The sequence below is a fragment of the Phocoena sinus genome, chromosome 6 (genome assembly GCF_008692025.1).
Source record: "Phocoena sinus isolate mPhoSin1 chromosome 6, mPhoSin1.pri, whole genome shotgun sequence".
Classification (NCBI taxonomy): domain Eukaryota; kingdom Metazoa; phylum Chordata; class Mammalia; order Artiodactyla; family Phocoenidae; genus Phocoena; species Phocoena sinus.
Window position 1 is genome coordinate 11,374,525 of NC_045768.1, and position 21,107 is coordinate 11,395,631.

Here is a 21,107-nt window from a genome sequence, read left to right on the forward strand (position 1 = left end):
CTGGTATATCTTAAAGATTTAAAAGTATGTTATAGTAAAAGACTAGAAAACATGGACTCTTGAGATTGAAGAAAATTAGCTTTTCTTTAAAAAAAACTAAGGCGTTTGTTCTGAGATCAGTTTTTTTTTTGGTTTTTGTTTTTTTTGTTGTCAAGACACAGGCTTTTAAGCATGGTCATGTTCTGCACCTGAATGAGACTGTGCTGTTGGGAGTCCTGTACTGTGAAATGTCTGTTTTAAGTATAGAAATGCTTTTGTGGCCTCCAGTGGAAGTGGTGCACATGTGTCTGTGTGGGGTCAGCCTCTTGCATGGTTGCAGTGCTGGGAGAAGGTACTGGCTGGTCAGATTGACATAATGCGAAACCTTGTTCTAGAGCCAGCTGTCTCTTTTAGCCTTATGTGGTTAAGTCATGTGTGGACTTTTCTGTACCATACATCTTGCTAGCAAGATATTTTAAATACTTTTCAACAAAAAGATTGTATTTTCCTGGGAGATGATGAAGTTGATTTTTAATTTTGTAAGAATCTATTACTTGAACCTGGAGAAAGTTTCTGAGAAAGAAAGGTAATGCATTACTATATGTTCTTAGTTTTCTGTCAGAGGGACAGTTCTTAGAGAGAAAGCTTGACATATGCTGATAACTGTATTCTTACTGCCAATTGCCTAAACAAATTGTTATGTTACTTTTTTCCATGGTAGTACTCTCATCTGCAGATTTTTGTGTTGAAAGTTAGCTGTTTGGTGACACTGTATTTGGCAGTGAGGGTATGAATGTGAGAAGAAGTTTTGGAGCATTAGCAATTATAGTATTGGATAGTGGGTAAAGAAATAGATATATAAATATTAGATCGATGCACAGTTTTCCAGTGTATGTTATTTTCCATATAAAGATATAGAACATTTCATAAAATGTTACCAGACCATTTAAAACTCAAAGAAATGCAGCTGATGCAATGAAATACATAGAGTACTTGTAAAAACATACAGACACGAAAGTGGATTGCTGCCAGACAGAAAATTTAAAGGCGGTTTGCTGAACTGCAGGGTGCTAGGTTTTGTACATGTGCCATGCTGAAACTGTTAGTAAGGCGGGTGTTGTGTTGCTTGAGAAAAGCAGATTGTATTTGGACCTTTTTAACTCAGATGTTTCCAATGTCGATATTTTGGTGACATTATGGCATTATGATCGACTCAATGTGAAACATGATTTCAGCCTCCTGTGCAAAATAGACAGTTTAAGAAAATTCATGCAAATTATTTTTAGTTTTTGTGTTAATTTTTACAAAATGGCTTTCATAGTTTTGTTAACTATCAGACTGGATCTTTGAGCTAATTGAATGGAACTTTATATAGGTTGGGCTTTGATTTTAAAAAGCATTGCCTTTTTTTTTTTTTGATGTTTCTTTTGAGAGTGTTAAACACCCATGAAGTTTGCTTTTGTAAGTCTCAGGGCCTTAAAGAAAGGGAATCAAAAGCTTTATGCTTGAATCATAGTAAATAATAATCCATGTATTATCTTGGAACATGATTTTGTTAAAATCTGGGAATCTCACTCTAGGGGTAGTCTTAGGGCAGTTGAAGGGATTTAGTTGATGAAGGTGTTTAGTTGATGTGGCCTACCACTGAGGCAGTGTTTAGGATGATAATCATGATGGTTTGAATGACCCCCATCTTGGGGTTCCATGGTCATCTTTACCTTCAGTGTATTAAAACAAGTTGATTTTTCTTTTCACCTATTTTCCTTCTCTTTTTTCAATTCTATGTTGTATATATGAATAAAATACATTTTTAAAATGACAAGTTAATTATTAATGTAGTTTCTTGTTAACAGTTGGTTTAGTTCGTTAAAGAGATTTAAAGACCTTTCCTTTCCCACTTACAAGCAAGAAACATTTTTTTAAATTGGAGAATATACCACAAATTTTGGTTTCTGATATTCATCCCCTCAGAAAATGGTGATAAAAAATAGTCTTTGGTTTTATTCCCTCTTTATTTCCATTGGTATTTTGTAGTTCCCAAGAAGCAAACTATTGCAGGAAAGAGGACCTGATATTAAAGATTTATATGTGAGTCATTTCTGTGTGAAGTTTTCTGGGTAAAGAGTAATTGTTAACCACGTGACAACTGGAAGAAAAAAAAAATAAGCCTTAGATGATTTTGCGGCTTTTCCAGCCTCTGTTTTACTGTGTCCTTCAGGGACTTAGAGCTGCATTTTTGTGGGGGGTGGGGGCAGGTCTCAGTACCAAATTTTAAATCCTAAAATACCAGTTATTTTGCTGGACAAAGTCATTTACATATATGTTAGGAATCACAGCCACTGCCCTCTTTTTGGATCCTCTACCCCAACCCCACAGTACACTTTTAGAGGTTTGCTGGGCTCGTAGCTGTCTCTTTGCATCCTGCTGGCCCACCCCCAATTCCCCCGCCTAGACCTAGTGCTTTTCATGCCACACCATTAGCGCCCTCTGGCCTCCTGTCACAAGAGGGCCAAGTCTTTGTGTGGTTTCAGCCCTTTAGGCCAGAGAGAATAGAAGCAACAGCTACTTCCTCTGACTTACCAGGGTAACCCTGCAAGATACTGCAGGAGGGATTATGCCAGAATTCTACTAGTCCCAGTCTAGACATGTAATTGGTCTCTTCCTAGTATTTGAAGATGAGGGTAAAGAAAGTCAACCAGAAGACACTTCAAGAGCCGAAGTAATCTACAAATAGTTTCAACTTTTCTGCACCACCCATTTTGGGAAGCTCTTCATTTGGTGTGACCTTTTGAATATTCCTACTTTTGTTATTAGTCTTGAGTTTTGAAAAATAATATCCATTGACTTCAATGACTTGAAAACTGGTATTTCTAAGATTTAAATGTAGTTTGTGAATAGGCCCATTATTTTCTCCCTTTTTGATTCTTTGACTGCAGAACAATTAACCGCATTTTTATCTTGTGGCATGGAGGGCTTTAACTTTTACATGGATTCACTTTCATGGAGAAGTAAACTGGTATTTCAAAGGATATATATGAAAACTGAGTAGTATATATTGTGATCACTGTGGTTGGGGACCTTCAAATATTGTGCTTTTCCACAGCCTTTTGCATTGATACATGATTTCTCAAATAGATATTATTCTGATCACTCTTCTTAATGTGTCTCTGAGGAACCAGATCTCTCTCTTATTAGAAAAGATTGAATGTTTTCCTAATCAATAGCAAGTGGAGTGCTAATAGCTTTTAATTAGTACACTTCTGTATTGACTTACAGACGATGCCATTGGATTATCTTGCAATTATGATTGAAGAATCAAGTGACCCCTTTCCTAATTCTATTTTAAACAGATGGTCATGAAAGATATCTTCACCTATGTATTTTTATAGTTTCTGAGCAAGTCTAATTATGTTAGAACATAATATCTCATATCATGATATTTTGTTAACTCTGACAAGCTAAAAGTGTATTGTTTTCTTTTGAAGAAAACTTCATCTATTTTCAAGAGACAATAAGTATTTTGAGAAGGATATATTTTATTTTTAAAAGCAGGGAGTTTTGCATTTGTTCCTTGAAAGAATTCTTATCTGATCCTTCCCTCCACCCTGCCCTCTCCCCCACCCCACCCCGCCCAAACACACACAAGATCTGAAACTGGCCTTTAAGGTGGTTTATCAAGCCCACATCTGTAACTAGGAAAAGGAGGCCTCTGATAAGAAAAGCCAGGCAGGTTTCCGATTGACTTTCTCTGGAAAAATATATCGAGGGCAATTTGCAGCTGGCAGAATTTTTTGCATTAGGTAATAGTCTAAAGTTAACAGTAGTATCAGGTCTTTAAAATTTTTCTTTTTTATATTTCTGGAGGAGGGTAATGGGAGTGCCTTGCCGAGTCCTTCCTTGTGCTCATCAACATAGCAGCCTCAGCTGCCCCCCTTGGATCCCCTGCCAGGGCTGCTATCATCTTCTGATCAAATATTAATGTGTGATCCTCTGCTTGCTCACTAATCCAAAGCCAATTAATATTATCTGTCAATTATTTACAGATCCTGAGGTGCAGAGGCAATTCCCGGAGGACTACAGTGACCAGGTTCGGAATGCGTAATTAATTTTTTACATGACAAAATTTATTTCAGAGTCGTTCAACATATTATTACTGTTCTTTTTACTGAAAGAGATAAATGAATTTTTAGAACGGAAGAGAAACAGTAATTAGGAACCCAAGACAAAAAGTAAAACATATTGAAGTAGGATCGAAAATATTGGTGCTAGATTTGGGGTGTTACCTTCAGGGGAAAAATGCACAGAAAGTAAGGAAGAAAACCTATCACAAATTTTACTTTTTATTTTGCTACAGTCTGCAGTTCATTAGCAAATCTTTTTTGGATTGCCTGTGAACTTTTTTTTTTTATGCTATTTAAGCAGGCAAGAGCCAGCGTAACAAAAAGGTAAGGATGGAAGTTTATAACATCTCCTGGAATTGGAAATAGATTATGAAACTGTGTTATGGTAGTCCTTGAAGGAGAAGATACACATACGGGAATGGTCTTTAGGGTGAGGGTGGTTCTAATGATGGTAGTGAAAGTTGTTTGGCCAATTGGTCTTGCCATCTTGAATTTCCTGCATTCTGCAAACATGGAATGAATGGAGTAGAAGGAACTATTGTACTCACAAAATACTGCTGAAGTTCCAGAGCTGCTCTACTCTTTATAATTAGATCCAGGTTATACATTCTGGATTCCAGTTTCTATCTTGAGAAATATTAGTAATGTTTTGTAGCTTTTTGGGGAACCTTACATTTTTAGTTCAAACATGCAATTTGGTATGCTTTTTTAAAGCAGTTTTGAAATAAAAGCATTCTTGATTATACAATAAAACAACTTTTTAAAGCCTTTCACATGTGGGATATTGTACATAATAAAAACATTTTTCTGAAGTACATTCATTTAATTTTGTATATTAAAAGAATGTCCTTGAATGAGGATAAGTACAATGGAATATAAATATCCAGTACAGTAGTAGTAACACCTTTGCAATGTGGCTTGCTGTATAGAGGGCAAGGTATCTGATACATCTTTAGGAACATAAGTGGATAATCAGGATAATGAGATGCTTTGTCATGAGATTTTACTGTACAAGAGCCCAAGAAAACTGGTATGGATTGCTTTGCATGTGATCTCAAGACTTTAAAATGAGATTTAACAAAAATAGTAATTTTCTCACTCTACGCCTTGCCTCATCTTCCAACAGGAGAGTTAGATTTTTATCTTACCCTAAGTTGGTATGGAATTGAGCCCTTTGGATTTAATTTACACAGTCCAAAGATTATAGGACCTTTTTATTAATTTTTTTTTCTTTTGACAATGTTTAAATGGTGGAAGATCTTAAAGTATTACTTAGAATAGACTTGAGGCCATAGCTCTTAAGAAAATCATTCTTTTAAAATATTGTTGTCTAGGTAAATAACCTTTGTGGTCCCATGATCTGAATTACCCAATGAGAAAAAATTATGTAGGAGAAAACTTAAAATAACATAGTTAACATCTGGGTTTATTCCTTTAAACATAGTTTCTTGCTATATCTGAAAATTTGTGAGCACCATGATCTTTTTTTTTTTTTTGGTGTAACTTTAAAAAAATTGCATGGTAATATGTTCATTAGCAAAAAGCAATTTAGGAAATAAAAATAAAGCAAAAATAAAAGAAAGAATGAAAAGAAAGAAACTACAAGTCATTGAAAGTTTACTACTCAGATAACTACTGTGACAATTTGGTGTTTATTTTTTCATGTTTAGTTCTTTGAGTATATATATGTGTTTATGTTTGGGTAGAGTATGTATATATACAGGTACTCCACATACAAACACGTGAAATATGAGATAGAAATAGAAATACAGATTATCATCAATTTTGTCACTGCATATAGAGCCCAGTTTACTGATTAAGTATTGTTGTGTTGTGAACTTAGTTCTCTTCACTTTAGTTAATGGATGATCTTACAAGTATTTTATATACTGAAGTTGGAATTCAATTATAGTAGGAATCTAAAAAATAACTTTTAGCTATTTTAAAGTGCTCTTAGGATAGGCATTTGTTTTCTTTGTCTGGATCAGTGACTTAGTTTTGAAATTTGGAGGTTGATGCTCATAGGTTGGATGTAGACTTAGGAGGATATGCACATCACTGCCTTATTTAGCATCTCTTCCAACTTGACACACAGTTTCCCTTCTTTACCACATACAACTCAAGAATGAAGGATGAATGAAAGCTCTACTTTGTTTGGAGAAGTTACCTCAAAATTCCAAGAAATTTAAGAGTTGATCTATTAGTAAAGGAAATGAGACCTGCATATTTCTTACTTACATTTTTATAATTTGGATTCTGATCTTATGTGTTTTCTTTTTAGCATTTGTTGGATTATGCCAAATTATCTTTCCCTTTGGTGTGCTATTATAAAGGGATTCTTAGAAATATTTCTATTAAAACAAGCTTTAAATGCTGAATGTGTACTTAATCTAGACAACATTTCTAGTATTAAAACGTTTATGATGCAATCCATAAGGAATATTTGAGATAATTTACCACAAAATATAGCACTTATTACTACACACACACACAACCCCCCCGCCTCCCCAGTTTTTCTCCCCATTCGCTTAAACTACTAGTGCTTGTTTTTACATATAGTGTATTTCCCATGTACCAGCACACTTGATCAGAGACGCTTGCTGCTGCTAGATGTTTTATTCTGTGTGTTCTTTGTACCTTACAGTAAAAGAATCTGTCACAAATTATTGTGGCTCACTGCTTTAGAAACTGAGAAAAAAGGGAGGTTAGATTGACATCTGTGACTGAATAATGATGACCAGCCTTTTGGCTCTCCTTGAGCCACAAAGCTAGCACTGCCTTTAGAGTGGAAAAAGAAGTAAGAAGAAAGGGGAGGGATAAAAGAGAGTTACAAATCTGTGGTCCCAGAGATGTATTACTGTTGGGCCAGTTGTCTGTGTGGTATGATAATCCATTTTGATCTTCTCTGTCTTAATTGTCTGCTAAAGACAAATGGGCAGTAAAAGTTCATCAGTTTCATCTTTTTGCTTCTCGTTTAGAAGCAGAATAAATGATCCATCACTACAGAAGTAGCCTCTCTTTCTGACACGGAAGTAATGCAGACCCAACACGTTTTATTAAAATGTTTTTCCCTCATTATTTCAGTCCTCTCAGCTCTGATAGATCTTACTGTTTCATAAAAAATGTAATCTGAAATGTAAATAAGGGTCTTGATACAGAAGGAAGAAGTAATGAGCAGCCTGAGCCACATTTTCGGACTCTTGATTGTAATTACTGACAAAGTGATTTCTCTGTGCCCCATTTTTTTTTTCTTCCTTAAGTTGTCTGTGACACCCTCAGACTGCGATGACATCTATGGTTTAAAAGCATTAAATCACTGTAGCACTCAATATTTCATTTAAAATCTAGTAGGCCTGCTATCTTAAAACCTGAAAGTACAGGCTTTGTTAATTCCTGAAAGATATGCAATGCCTATGTTTTCTAAAAGGGAAAAACAAACAACAACAAAGGCAAAAGCAAGGTCTTTTCATAGTTCATATTATTTATTCATCTGCTTTTGTTTAATGTTTACCTAGTTTAAATACTAAAACATTAACATTGGTAGGATCCTGACTTGGAAAGGATCCCGCATTTGAAAAAAAAACACCTCTAACAACTTACTTGTGAAATTTAAAAAATTGTATCTCTCATAAGCGTAATCCGAATTAGTCTAAATCATTTTTTTAACGTTAAGATTACTAAATTACAGACACAATTTTCAAGTTACTTTGAGTTTGGTAGCTTAAACCAGATTCTTTTCATTCTCTTACTACAAGTTTAGATAATGTGGCTCTTAATAAAGCCTGTCTAATAGAAAATTTTTGTTAAAGAACAGAATCACAATAATGTGTTTCTTTCATTTCTAGAAATGGTTTCTCAAAGATACCAACATGTCAATCTAGCATTAAAAATAAGAAAACAAAACATGAATATCTTTCCCTGCTGGAAACAGCCTTGTAATTAATTAAGTGGATTTATAATTATTCTATTATGTTTACTGTATTCATTCATAATTATGGAAATAAATGGTAAAACTTTATTCATTGTGATTAGTGCAGTTTTAATGAATATTAATTGAATTAAAGGAGAAAAGGATAAATTAACGTGTTAGCAAATTATGGTCACCACTCTCATCAAAACCTCATCTTTGGTTTCAAAACATATGATTTTTCAGATTAAAAAAGAGCCTTTAGTAATTATAACATGTAGTATGGGATACTTTAGAATAAAGATATAATAACATATCACAGAGATTTCCATAAATAGCCTTGTAATGTGTCAAGTACAATAGGCATTACACCTACCATTTAAAAATGCATTATTGAGCTTCCCTGGTGGCGCAGTGGTTGAGAGTCCGCCTGCCGATGCAGGGGACACAGGTTCGTGCCCCGGTCCGGGAAGATCTCACATGCCGCGGAGCGGCTGGGCCCGTGAGCCATGGCCGCTGGGGCTGCGCGTCCGGAGCCTGTGCTCCGCAACGGGAGAGGCCACAACAGTGAGAGGCCCTCGTACCGCAAAAAAAAAAAAAAAAAAAAAAAAAAAAATGCATTATTTATTATATGATTTACTTCTTGTACTAAAACATTAAGAATTAATAATTTGTTCTCACAATTGCACTTTTTATAGCCTGTTTGTTCTAAGAGTGGCGATTAGAGTTTAGTGTGCTAGAAGTTGCTTCTCCACTGTGCTCATCTATATTTTGATGAAATATAGCAAGTGTCTTAGAGCTCTTTAACTAGAGGTCTGAACATACCCACCCATCCCTGTACATGTAGATCACTGTTCAGAGCTGCAGGTAATTTTTCTTTCCACTGGCACTGAAACAGAGGTTATAATGAAACCAACAGTCTTTATGCATTTATAGAAACTATAAAAATTTTATGGAAATCTTTATATAGAAACCAACAGTGTTTCTTGTTTAAGCTCTATAAGCAATGTAGAAACATGGTACATTGGGAAAAATAAAAAGGTGCCCTTTCTTTTATGGTTATATATGGTCTGTGTGATTTTTAAAATTTCACTATAGGCAGTTAAGCAAAGTGGAAAAACATGCATCACCTATATACTAAAAAGGAACAAAAATATGTTGCATAACTTAGGCTAATTATGATGGAAATCGGCATTTCTGAGTTGCATGTAATTGCTTAAATATGGAGTTTTCATTTGTTCATGCTTCAGGTATGCTCTAAAAAAAACATTTAAACTCAGTTATTCACAGTGTAACCTATGTAAGTGGATTGAAAGATTCTGATTTGAAAGACAACGGAGATAATATTTAATCAAGGCTCCCTATTTGCTTGTTGGTGATTGCCTCCTTCTTTTAGTGAGCAGCTGTGTATGGAAACTTGCAAGTTACTTTCTTCAAAATCTTGATAATCCAGAGACTAAACATTTCTATTCAAAACTTGTTCATGTCCTGATGCATTGAAAGAATACTATCTAATAGGAAAATTATAGATATAATCCACAGCTCATACATTTTTTTGTTACTGTGAAAGGAAGCTTCATTGCACCAACATTGTGTAATATGACGTACATGTACAATATTTGCACAAAATGGAAAACAAATGATAAAATTTGATTTTCCCATTATTGTCAGGCAGAGAAACATAAGCAGCAGTGTACCTGGTCTGTATAAAGTGTGACATTGATTCCACAAAGGTTCCACCAGTCTTTCTATAGTGACTTGTCTAAGCCATAGAATCTTCAAGTTGGAATTGAAAATTTGGGTTTGTGGGTTTTTGGGCCATGCATTCACCAAGCTCACAAAGAATGGAATTGGACCTGGGTGTATCCTGTTCCTCTTGGAAACTTTTGAGCTTTCTTTTTTTTCCCCATTCTTCTCCAAAGTAGGTGCTGTCATGCTTCCAGCCTACTCATGCAATCCATTCAGATTTGATCCACTTTAAATGGTGAAGTCAAGTTTGGTTCTGGAAACTTTTCATGACACCATATGACATGGAACAGAATTTGTCATTTCATTTGAATATTATCCAAAGGATTTATTTATATAAGGTTCAAATGGGTCACCATTTAAAATGGCTCCACAACCCAGCCTTAAAGAGACTAACTTATAAGTGGCTAAACTTTCTGGGTTTTTTTCCCCCTCATGTCTGTTTTTGGTGGCAGAAACTGTTGGAGACTAGATACGATTTTGTGCATTAATTGCGTGAGAGTTTAATAAGTGTAGTGTCTGCAGAGTATGAGCTGGATACCATACCAGATAAAGATGAAGGAAGATGTAGAAGATTTCATCTCCCCCTTGAAAGACCTTACTGTCTGCTAGGCTACAAAGGTAATACATGTTCAGGTTGTTTCAATAGCTTGAAGAACAATGGCAAGGCCAGAAATTGGGGATATCTCTTTGAAAACTAGGACCTTTGGGTAGTGATACCACAATGTAATCACATTTCTGCAATTTCTTGTTTTTTTTTGTTGTGAAGCCATAGAAGTTAGTAAGTTAGCCAGAGTGGTACAGAGAAACCCAAGTGGAAAGTCTTGGGACTGCCTTTAAAGAAGATCATCTTTTAAGTCTGTTTTAGATGTGTGCTTTTCTAAAAGTCACTGTTGATTCATGGATTTTTTTGAAACCTCTTGCTCAAAAAGGTCAGTTTCCATATTTCTTAGTAACTTGTCAGTCTGGGATTGTAGGTAGAAATGTAATTTTCTCATCCACAGATAGAAACTCTTTAATTTCTTCAGACCCTAAAACCTGGGAGGTGACTGTTTAGTGTAATGGCAACAAAGCACCCTGCTGAAGCCGCTTTCTTCAAGTAGTGGGTCAGTATCCACAATTGCCACCAAATGTAGCCATTTTGACGGACCACATTACAGATTCAAAGATTTTCATTGATAGTTTGCAGATGTATAAATGCATCCCAGATTAAATGTCTACTTCTTTTATATGTTTAAAAGTGTCCCATTCTTGATGATTGGCTTGTTTAAATGTTTTTTAAGTTACAGGCTCATGGATGGGGAAAAATAATCCTAAAAAATAATCTATCATGGGTTGCCTCTTATTTCTCCCTGTGCTGTTACAAGTCAAATTTATCACGTTGGATGAATGCTTTTCAAGTGTTTGCTGAAGAAAAACCACTTTGTATATAATAGATGCTATTCTGTCATATCTATATCTTTCATTCCCCCCCACCCCCATTTCCAGAAAAGGGTGAATTTAAGAATGAGATGGGGGGCTTCCCTGGTGGCGCAGTGGTTGAGAGTCCGCCTGCCGATGCAGGGGACGCGGGTTCGTGCCCCGGTCCGGGAAGATCCCACATGCCGCGGAGCGGCTGGGCCCGTGAGCCATGGCCGCTGAGCCTGCGTGTCCGGAGCCTGTGCCACAGCAGTGAGAGGCCTGCCTACCGCAAAAAAAAAAAAAAAAAAAAAAGAATGGGATGGGGTTGGACTGGCTTTTTTTTTTTTTTTTGCCGTATCGGCAGGCGGACTCTCAACCACTGCGCCACCAGGGAAGCCCTGGACTGGCTTCTTAATGAAACTGTATTTCAAAACGTTAAACATTTAGCCAAACTCAGTTGAAAAAGTGATAAATTTTCTGATTTAAGGCTCTTCTTTTGAGTTGAAGATTTCTTCCCAATTTGGTCACTTCCCAGCTGTTACAGTTATATAGAAGGAACGCATTAAAAAGACATATTCTTTTTGAGCTATTCTTTCTGAAGGCATGCCAGGCTATAGAGCTATGTTGTACTACTACTTACTTGAATCTGACTCTAGGAAATGGAAGTAGGCAATCCCTATTTATACATTCTTATTAGAAGTGTTCTCCTGGTTTTATTCTGGCTCCAAAAAAGCCCTGGTAAATTTTAGACATCTCTAAATACTACTGGATGGTCTTATTTCTGGTGAGTTACTCAGTGATGATAACTAAGTGGACTGTGGCTGCTTTTGAGAGCTGTAGTCTGAGTCTTAACTTTAACCTCATTTAATCAGTCTCTGTTGCTTGTTTGGATGGATCTGCAAGTCTGCAGTCATCAAGCCCTTGCCCTGTTCATTATCCCTCCTAAATTGCTCTCTAGTCTGTCCTAGTCTGCTATTTCCCTCTGCATTCACACTCTCAGCTTCTCTCCTGTGGAGTTTTCCTAATGACCTGCAGCCTAATGACCTTGTAATCACTACATTCTATAAGATGGCCAGAGATGTCTTTCTAAAACCTAAATCAAATCACACCATTTCTCTTAAGTCAAAACTCCTGATGGTTCCCAAGATCTACTGCAAATTTCTTTACTTGGATTTGAGGCCCATCACAGTCTGTCCTTGCCCCAACCTCCAGCCTGGTTTCCTACCACTTCCCTTCATAACCAGACATAGAATGTCTATTTCCCAGCATGATTAGCTCTCTCCCACCTCTATATTTTTGCCCAAGATGGTTTTTTTCTTTTTGTTTTTTTTTTGGGTGTTGCTACTATTTATTTATTTATTTATTTATTTTTCACATGTTTATTGGAGTATAAATGCTCTACAATGTTGTGTTAGTCATCACTAATCATTAGAGAAATGCAAATCAAAACCACAATGAGGTATCACCTCACACCAGTCAGAATAGCCATCATCAAAAAATCGATAAACGATAAATGCTGGAGAGGGTGTGGAGAAAAGGGGCCCATCCTGCACTCTTGGTGGGAATGTAAATTGATACAACCACTATGGAGACCAGTGTGGAGATTCCTTAAAAAACTAAAAATAGAACTACCATATGACCCAGCAAGTCCAAGATGTTTTTATGGTTAAAATGCCTTCCTCAGTTCCCCCTCCCACCCAATATACTTCTTTTCAGCATTAAATGCCCTGCTTATATCACTTCCTCTGTGAAACTTGCCCTGACTGAATTAGTCACCCTATCCTCAGCACTTGGAGAGCACTTGGAGTGCACTTGGAGCATTGACTCCTTACATTGTATTGTTTATTTACTATGAACTCTTCAAGTACAGGAATGACTATAATCAGTGTTACTGGCTCTTCTCAGCAGCTAGGATAAATTAGGGGCCAGTGAATGATTGTGAATATAAAGTATGTAATACACAGACATAATTGCTAAGGAGTTCAGATTCCAGAAAGGATAGTACAGAGCATGGCCTTTGGAGCCAGACTGGGTTTGAATTCCAGCTCTGTCATTTACTGGGATTTACCTCTTTGGAGTTTCATTTTCTCACCTGTAAACTAGAGATAATCATAGTAAAGATATCATAGGATTCTTGTGAGGTTTAAGTGATTTTAAATGTGTAGAGTGCTCAGAATAATGCCTGGCATTTAATAATAACCAATTATTATAGAGTGCCTACTATTTTTAGGGGGTAGATTCAAGGTAGCAGGGTAACCTGGCTTTGGTGCTTTTGTTTTATCAGGTATTAGGATTATGTGTGATAAATTTGCCTCTAGAATTTCAGACTGATCCTAGGAAGAATTCTGAAAAATCTTTTCTTTCTAAGCCCACACTGTTCTACAGCAAAATTTAGAGAAGTCACATAGGTAAGAGAAATTTGTCAAGTAAAGATGAAGAGATAACTAGAAACAGTTTCTCAATATTTATGTTCTATAATGTACGGAAAATATGGAAACTCTTTAAATGGTGATGAAGGGATTTTAAATAACTAATTACGTTTATTTCTGTTGTGAAAGCTGTATTGAGACTTTCCATTTTCAAAACCTCAGAATTTAGTAATGGGTCCCACTGTCCTTGTAAATTAGCCTTTTTGGTTGCATGTAGTACTTTTTATTATTGTGTTAACTTTCATTTTAAAAATATATGCAGTAGAGTTAAGATTCCTCTAGCTACCATAATTTCAAACTGTCTGACTGAAACTGTCAGTTTCAGATTTCAAATGTGAGATAACATGAAGCCCAGACTTTGAACTATGTATGTATATGTGTGTGTGTGGGGGGGGTAGAAATGGAAAAGATAATTAAGATTGTTTTTAAATAAAATTGAGCTTACCAAAAATCATTTACTTTCATATCAACCTTGTGAAATATATAATATTGTTTCACATTGCTTTTATTCCTGGAATATTTTTATGTAATATTTTATACTTTTATTTATATAATATTCTAAGTATTATTAAATATTAGATATTTATATAATATTTTAAATGTCTAGTCTGCTTGTCTAGTAAATGCTGACCCAATTCTCAAAAGTCAGCTCAAATGTCACCAGCTCTGAGGAGTCTTTGATATCTCCCGGGTAGACCTGACAGTGCCTGCCTTTTTTCCTTGACCATGCTTTCAGAAACCTTAAAACCCGTTATTACACATACTTGTTTATGTATCCTTTCTCTCTCCCAGGCAGAAAGTCAGGGATTCTTTCCAGCCACATGTCCACATCTGTAGGACCTGGTACTGTACATGGATGCTAATAGGCCAAATATTTGATATATAATAATAAACAACCAAATAGTGTTCACACTGTGATCTTTGGGCTCAGAATTTGAACAAAGTAGGACAAACCAAAACATGCCTTTATTAAATCTCACCTTGCCTAACAGAGAGGAATTTAAGATTCTTATATTTGAGTATATTTCAAACATGATGCCTCGTTAGTAACATCTAGTTTTAGAAGTGTCAGCAGTAATTGATAAGAACATTATTTTTATTAGAGAACTCTACCAACCTGCCAGATACTTATCATTCCTAGAGATCTAAACCCCTGGTAAATTGAGAAATATTTTTGCATTTTTAAAATGTATCTGTTATAATAAACATTTAATGGCAGCTAAAATACTTTTCATTATTCACTTATTTCTTAACAAATATCATCCTCTCTAAAAATTTTAAGTGCCTTTTTTTGGGTATGTTTGGCCCAAAGAATAGTAGAAGGCAAGTATCCCCATGTTATATGAGATTTGGCTTTGGAAATGTTACTTTGGGCAAAGGCTTTACTTTTTCAGCATCATTTTTTTTCACCTATAAAACAAGGAAGTAATGAGGATTTTGTAGGAGAATTAGGCATGATGTGTACACAATACCTGCATTAGTCTAGTTTAATAAATGTTTTCTAATGTAGTGTGAGGAAAATGAAGCAAACGGAAGATTTTTGCCGTTTCCATGTCATTGTTGATGTCTAGTATTGCACTAAGCCCTAGAATGTAGATAACTCCTTAATGTGGATAAAGAGCCTAGAGTCAAGAGATAAAAACTAACTCTTCTAACACCACTCCCCAGTTTCCCATTACAAGGCAGATGGAACATCTATTTGTTCTTTCAGTACCCTTCAGACAAGCCATGGTTTTCCCTCTCTCTAAGACTAATGACCATAGTATCCAATCCAGGACACTTGTGAGAGCAAAAGGAGGCACCATGATTACACAGAGATAATGAGCATAACCAGGATGTTCTGGGCAAGCTGGCACATAACGTTACCCTAACCTAAGACCTTTTGATACAACAAAAATCTTTTACTCCACTGCTGCAATTGGAAAGCAAGGTGGGAAGAGCTTGAGCTCCTAGGAGAATGAAGTTGGGTTTGAATCTTAGCTTTTCCATCACTATCTATTTCCAGTTAGGCAAGCTACTTCACCATTCTACCTGAAAGTAATTTTACTTGGCTTTCAAGGCCTCAGTTCATGTGTAAGAGGGTGATAATATCAACATCAGATTACTGGTAGGATCACTGAATATATGTAAAGCTTCTAGCACAGGATGTGACACTTATTAGCTGCTTTGTCAGTCTCCTTCCACTTGTCACTTAAGCCCCTCCAGAGTATTTGGGAAACAAAATATAGGCTGAAACAGAAGAAACGTAGGTAAATCAATTAGATACCTTAAATTGTACACATAATTCTTAGCTTTTAAGTCATAAATGGTAAACCCTTGACAGGAATGACTAATATTACATTTATACAGACTTTAATAGTTTTCTCTATTCCTTTCATTTTCTACATCAAGAATAAATATTGATTCTCTGACAAACTCAATTCTCCTTTGGTCCATGTGGTCTCACTGCTTTCCTATGAAGATTAAGCAAGAAGACATGTAGACTGTTAGGTTCTGAAGAGAGATTTAAGGTGGTCCTATTCAAATCTATTACAGTCCCTATGTTGCTGTCTTCAACCACAACCCCTCTCCCTGCTGCCAGGGTTATTATTAAGGCTCCTGTGTGAGGCTCCTCCTCCATCTCAGTGATCTGACAGGCATCCAGTTGTGTGTCTGTCCCTTCCTGTGGAAACGGAGGGTCTTGAGATCTATGGACAGTCTGATGATAGGAATGACGGCAATAGGAGTAGCATGGGAATTCAGGAGACAAGAGGAGCTCAGTGAGAATAGCTTCTGAATCCCCCTGGAATCTAGAAGACTTGGGAGTAGATAGCGGGGTTAGGAAATGACATGCAAGTGGGATGCAAAAGATTCAAACCCTCCTAGTGACTTCCAGTGCACAAGAATCAAGTCCAGACTCCTTAACATGCCCTCTAAGGCCACATGTGATTTGGCCTCTGCCAACCTGTCTAACCCCATCTTATGCCACTCTCTCCCTTGCCTCCTCTGATCCAACATGCCAGGCTTATTTTAGTTCTTTGAATGTGCCAAGGGCTGTTGTTCAGTGGCCCTTGCTCATGCTGTTATTTATTTACTTATTTTTGGCCTTCTTCTCCCTATCCCTCTTGCAATCTTTGGCTGGTAAACACCTGCTCATTCCTCAAGTCTCAGCTCAAAATGTCGCTTCCTGAGATGCCTTTCTTGACCCTTCCATCTAAATTCAGGCCCCTGTCTTTTTGTCTTAGAGCACTTTCTTGTGTTCTTTCACAGCTTCTGTCACAGTTCCAACAATGTATTAGTGTATTCCTTTGCATAGCATCTGTCTTTCAACTAGATCAAAAACTCCATGCAGACAGGGTCTTTAGCACATTGTCTGGTACTAAATATATTATTTTGCCTAGGGAAATGTATCGGTTTTCTTTTCTAAGATGACTTGGAAATATTCTTGATTTCTGGGGCTCCCTTGTCTCCTTCCTTGTTAATTGACACTTGGGAAGGTTTCTCCAGAGTTATTTTGAAATTCAACAACCACAGCAAATATTTGAATCAAAGTCACATGAATGGATCATCTGTCCCCCAGCAAGTGTTAGTAGTGAGATTCTTTCTTGTTCTGATGGGGTGAAAGAGATTAGCAGGCACCAGCTTACCAGGACCTAGATGGTACATCTGGATTTTCGACCTGTTGCGCTTGAAGTAACTATGGGACATGGGGCAGAACTGTCAAAAGGCAGTTGGAATGGGCGCCCGGAGCTGGAGAGGTAGTTTATGAATGAAGATTTGAATTTGAGTCATTTACACAGTGATGGTAATTGAAATTAAAGTATAAGTAGACTATGTTAATGGAGGAGGATACAGAGAGAGAGGAAGGAAGATAAATTCCTGGGAATACATATAAGGGAAAGGAGTTGGGGGGGCAGAAATTGAGGAGTGAGAGAGGCAGGAAGAGGCCCTTCTACATCTAACAGAACGTTGGGTGTACATATAACGTATTTGAGTGAATGTGGTGAGGAAAGCACCAGAAAAAGCTTTCTTCTCTTTTAATATTGCTTTTTAAAATATTGTAAACAATGGAATCACTTTGCTGTACAGCAGGAATTAACACAACATTGTAAATCAACTATACTTCAGTAAAATAAAATTTAAAAATATTATAAACAAAATAACTCTCAAATTGAAGAGCTCTTGAGAATCCAGAGAGCATGATTTATCTGTCAAGAAAACTCCTGGACCTAAACTGTAGTAGTGAACTGTTACTATAAGAAGGAATTGTTTCTCTGAAGAGTCCATGCCACAAAACAGCTGTGAATTCTGAGTAGTGGAAATATGTTTTCTTTTTAATTCTTTGTATTATTTTGTATTTTAAGTAATTTTTCCAAAAGAGAGTATGCAATAGACATTTGGCCATTTAGCAATAATCATGTGTGAATTGTTGGATCACCAGAGAACCAACATGATTGACATTGTCATTTTACCTTTCAGGAATTTCTAAATTTGAGTTTTGGGGTGTTCGTGAGTTTGTTTGGGTAATGGTGTGTGACCAGCTCCTTGACACTCTAGATCAGAGGTTGGGGCTGGTTTTTTGTGGCCTTTGAGCTAAGGTGATTTTTATCTTTTTTGAAGAGTTGGGAAAAAAAAAACAAACCAGAAGAATCTGTGACAGAGACCATAAGTGGCCCACAAAGCCTAAAATATTTACTACCTGATCCTTTATAGAAAAAGTTTGCTGAGTCTTTCTTTAGTTTGTAAGTTGTGTATGAAATAAACCAAAAATTTCATAAGAAAACCTCAAATGATGACTGCAGTTCCAGAATGTCTTACATGTCTTAAGGCTTTTCTTTTAAATAGTGACTTAGCTGTTAAATTATGAGAGCACATTTTCTTTGGTGATATATGAACTTGATTGATTGAAGACTGCCTTATGTGACTTGACAGTATGGTCAGAGGCCTTCGTACTATATGGTTTATCACAGAATAGTTCTGGAAAATGTTTAAACCTATTTCGGTTGTGTTTAGTTTATCCCAGGCAGCCTCAGGTAAACACTAGCATTGACGTGTTGGAGCAAGATATGTAAAGTGAAATAAAACATATATGTGGAATTGAATTATTTTCTTTGTATTTTGCTGGCCCTCTGAAGAGACATTTTCTAGCTGCAAAAGAGTAAAATCTTTGAGTATTAGATTTTAGAAAACTATTTGAATTGTATACTTTTTTATATCAATAGTGTTTCATATCACTTGCCTTCTGTCTTTGTAATGAGATGTCGTCGATCTATTCTGTTCTGAGTATAAATTTCCTCAGTTCTTGAATCCTCCTGATATTATTCCATCAGAATTTGCAAGTTGTGGGAAATAAAAGTTGATTATGAAACAGTTCTGTAATTGGAAATGACTGTGAACCGAGGCCTTATCTAATCAATTGCTAAATAATTCCCTCTCAAAAGTGGATTTGATATTTACATTTTGATTTTCATATTCTGCTCACAGTGTTTGTTGACAGTGTCTGACATCCCCTGCCACTGGATAAATAAAGCCTATTATTTCCTTTTTAACATTTTAAGTGATTACTCTCATACAAGAGCTAAGGTTAAGTATATTATCAAGCTATCATCCTGTCTATTTGAAGAAGCTGGGAATCTTGATTAATATGCCTTGTTAACTGATGATTTCAGTTCCATACTGGTAGTGCTAGAATAATTTGTATAAACCAAGCAGTACAGATTCCTTATTTTAGCACTAAGACTTACAAAGGCTTCTTTTACCAGCCTTTAATTTTGTACCTTTGTATGTGACATAGCCTGTGGCTGTGATAGCTACTGTGAATCTCCAGTTGTTTGGGGATGAAAGGAGGAGGCAGCTGGAAACTTGGTAGCTGCATCTAGCTGTCTACCTAGAGAAGGCCTTGATTTCAAGTTTATCTAAACAAGCTCGACTAATCCCAACTATCTAGGGGAATCCACTGTCAAAACAAGCAGCGTGGCCCTGAGGCAAACACAGCTATACAGAAATGAAGGCTGGGGCTTCCAATACTCTGATGACTGCATACTGGAGGCTTTTTTCCCCCCTGAAAGAGGGTAAGAGAGGTAGAATTTGCATAATGCCTTTTCATTGGAAACTTTTGGAAGGCTGACAGACCTCCAGCTTATAGATCTGTAGCCACAATACATAGTCTATAGGAGAATCCTTGAATGACCTAACCATATTGAAAGGAAATATAAAAGCGTCCAAGTATAGCCAAGTGAGAGAGGAAAAGAGGCTGATGCATTGTCTAACATCTGCTGTACTTCTCGTTAGTTTTGTTCTTTGCTATTCTGTGTGGACTTTGGAGAAGCCTAAGACAGCCTAACATGAATCCTATAATCTTCCTTCTGAATATTTATGTAGCGTGCCAGCTTCTAAGCTGTCCTTTGCGTTTTCCTACTTCCCCCTCATTTTCATGCTCTCAAATGAGGCCAACATTTCAAAAGCTAAATAAATGTTTGTGAATGTTTATAAAAGATTTGCATAAATTTGTCCTTGTCTGACAAAGATCACTTTTTTCTTATGCCAGTTCTGAAAAAAAATTTTTTAAGGTTTTGGTGCTTGTCTTGACAACAAAGTCCTGCATCCCAGAACAATGATTGCTGATTAAGTGGGTATGCAATTGTGATTGAATAGGCTTTCAAGATACTGGGTAAAAAGGCCTATCATCTGAAGGCTGAATTATAGAATTTAGAAAATGTTATCAGAAGTACACATTTAAATCTATTTTTTCGGTACCATATCATTAGGTTAGACAAAGGGTTCTTACAAGTTAAAATATAACTACCCACTGTTTTAAAAACCCACTGTATAAATTTTAATAGTTAGAATGTTTCAGTAACTCAGAATGTCACTTTTCTTTCCTATGGTTGAACATATTTAAAAATAACTGTTAGACCTTTAGGGGCTTTTGGGAAACTGTAAGGCTACCAGTTGTACGTGTTAATATGGTTATTGGGATGGTAATCAGAGGAAATATACCAGGCAGTCCTTTAAGATATCTGAATGTACAGTCATACCTTGAGAAAATATAAACTACATGGAATATGTGTTAAGGCTTAATTATAGGACACACACACACACACACACACACACACACACACACACACACAGAGCCCAGATACTCATGCCGCCGATGTGTTTGCTGAATTCATTTATTTTTTAAAATTAGAATGGATTTTGTGGGGTGGCAAGGGATGTTGTGGGTAGAGGTGCTAATTTAGTTCAGAGATATTCGAAGATTGGCAGGAGAGAGAGGTAACAGCCAGTTCTGTTAGTCCTTTGGTTGTATTGGTTTAGAGGTTTAAGTTGTCATTAAGGCACAAACTAGAGCCACTTCTCTGACACAGTTTTTATCACATCTGCTAGGCTTGTGTCCCAAGAGGAGACGTGGAGAGCAGTGAATTCAGCATGGGCCCATTATCGACTGCTTTTTCGCGTGTTGTAAAAGCAGTGAGACCTCAGGGAGGCTTGGAGCCTCCTCCCGTGTAATGTCCAAGTCAGATTTGAAGGACTGGTGGCAGGAAA

The 21,107-nt window shown here is 36.5% G+C and overlaps 1 protein-coding gene across 9 annotated transcripts in view; it reads left to right on the top strand.

Annotated features, from left to right (window-relative positions):
- Positions 1-21,107, top strand: part of DENND1A (DENN domain containing 1A) — a 540,688-nt gene that overhangs the window by 144,978 nt on the left and 374,603 nt on the right. For all 9 annotated transcript variants that reach the window (XM_032634249.1, XM_032634244.1, XM_032634240.1 and 6 more), the window contains exon 3: positions 4,023-4,066. In XM_032634249.1, the coding sequence (XP_032490140.1) occupies positions 4,023-4,066 (44 nt within the window). The remainder of the gene's footprint in view (positions 1-4,022; positions 4,067-21,107) is intronic.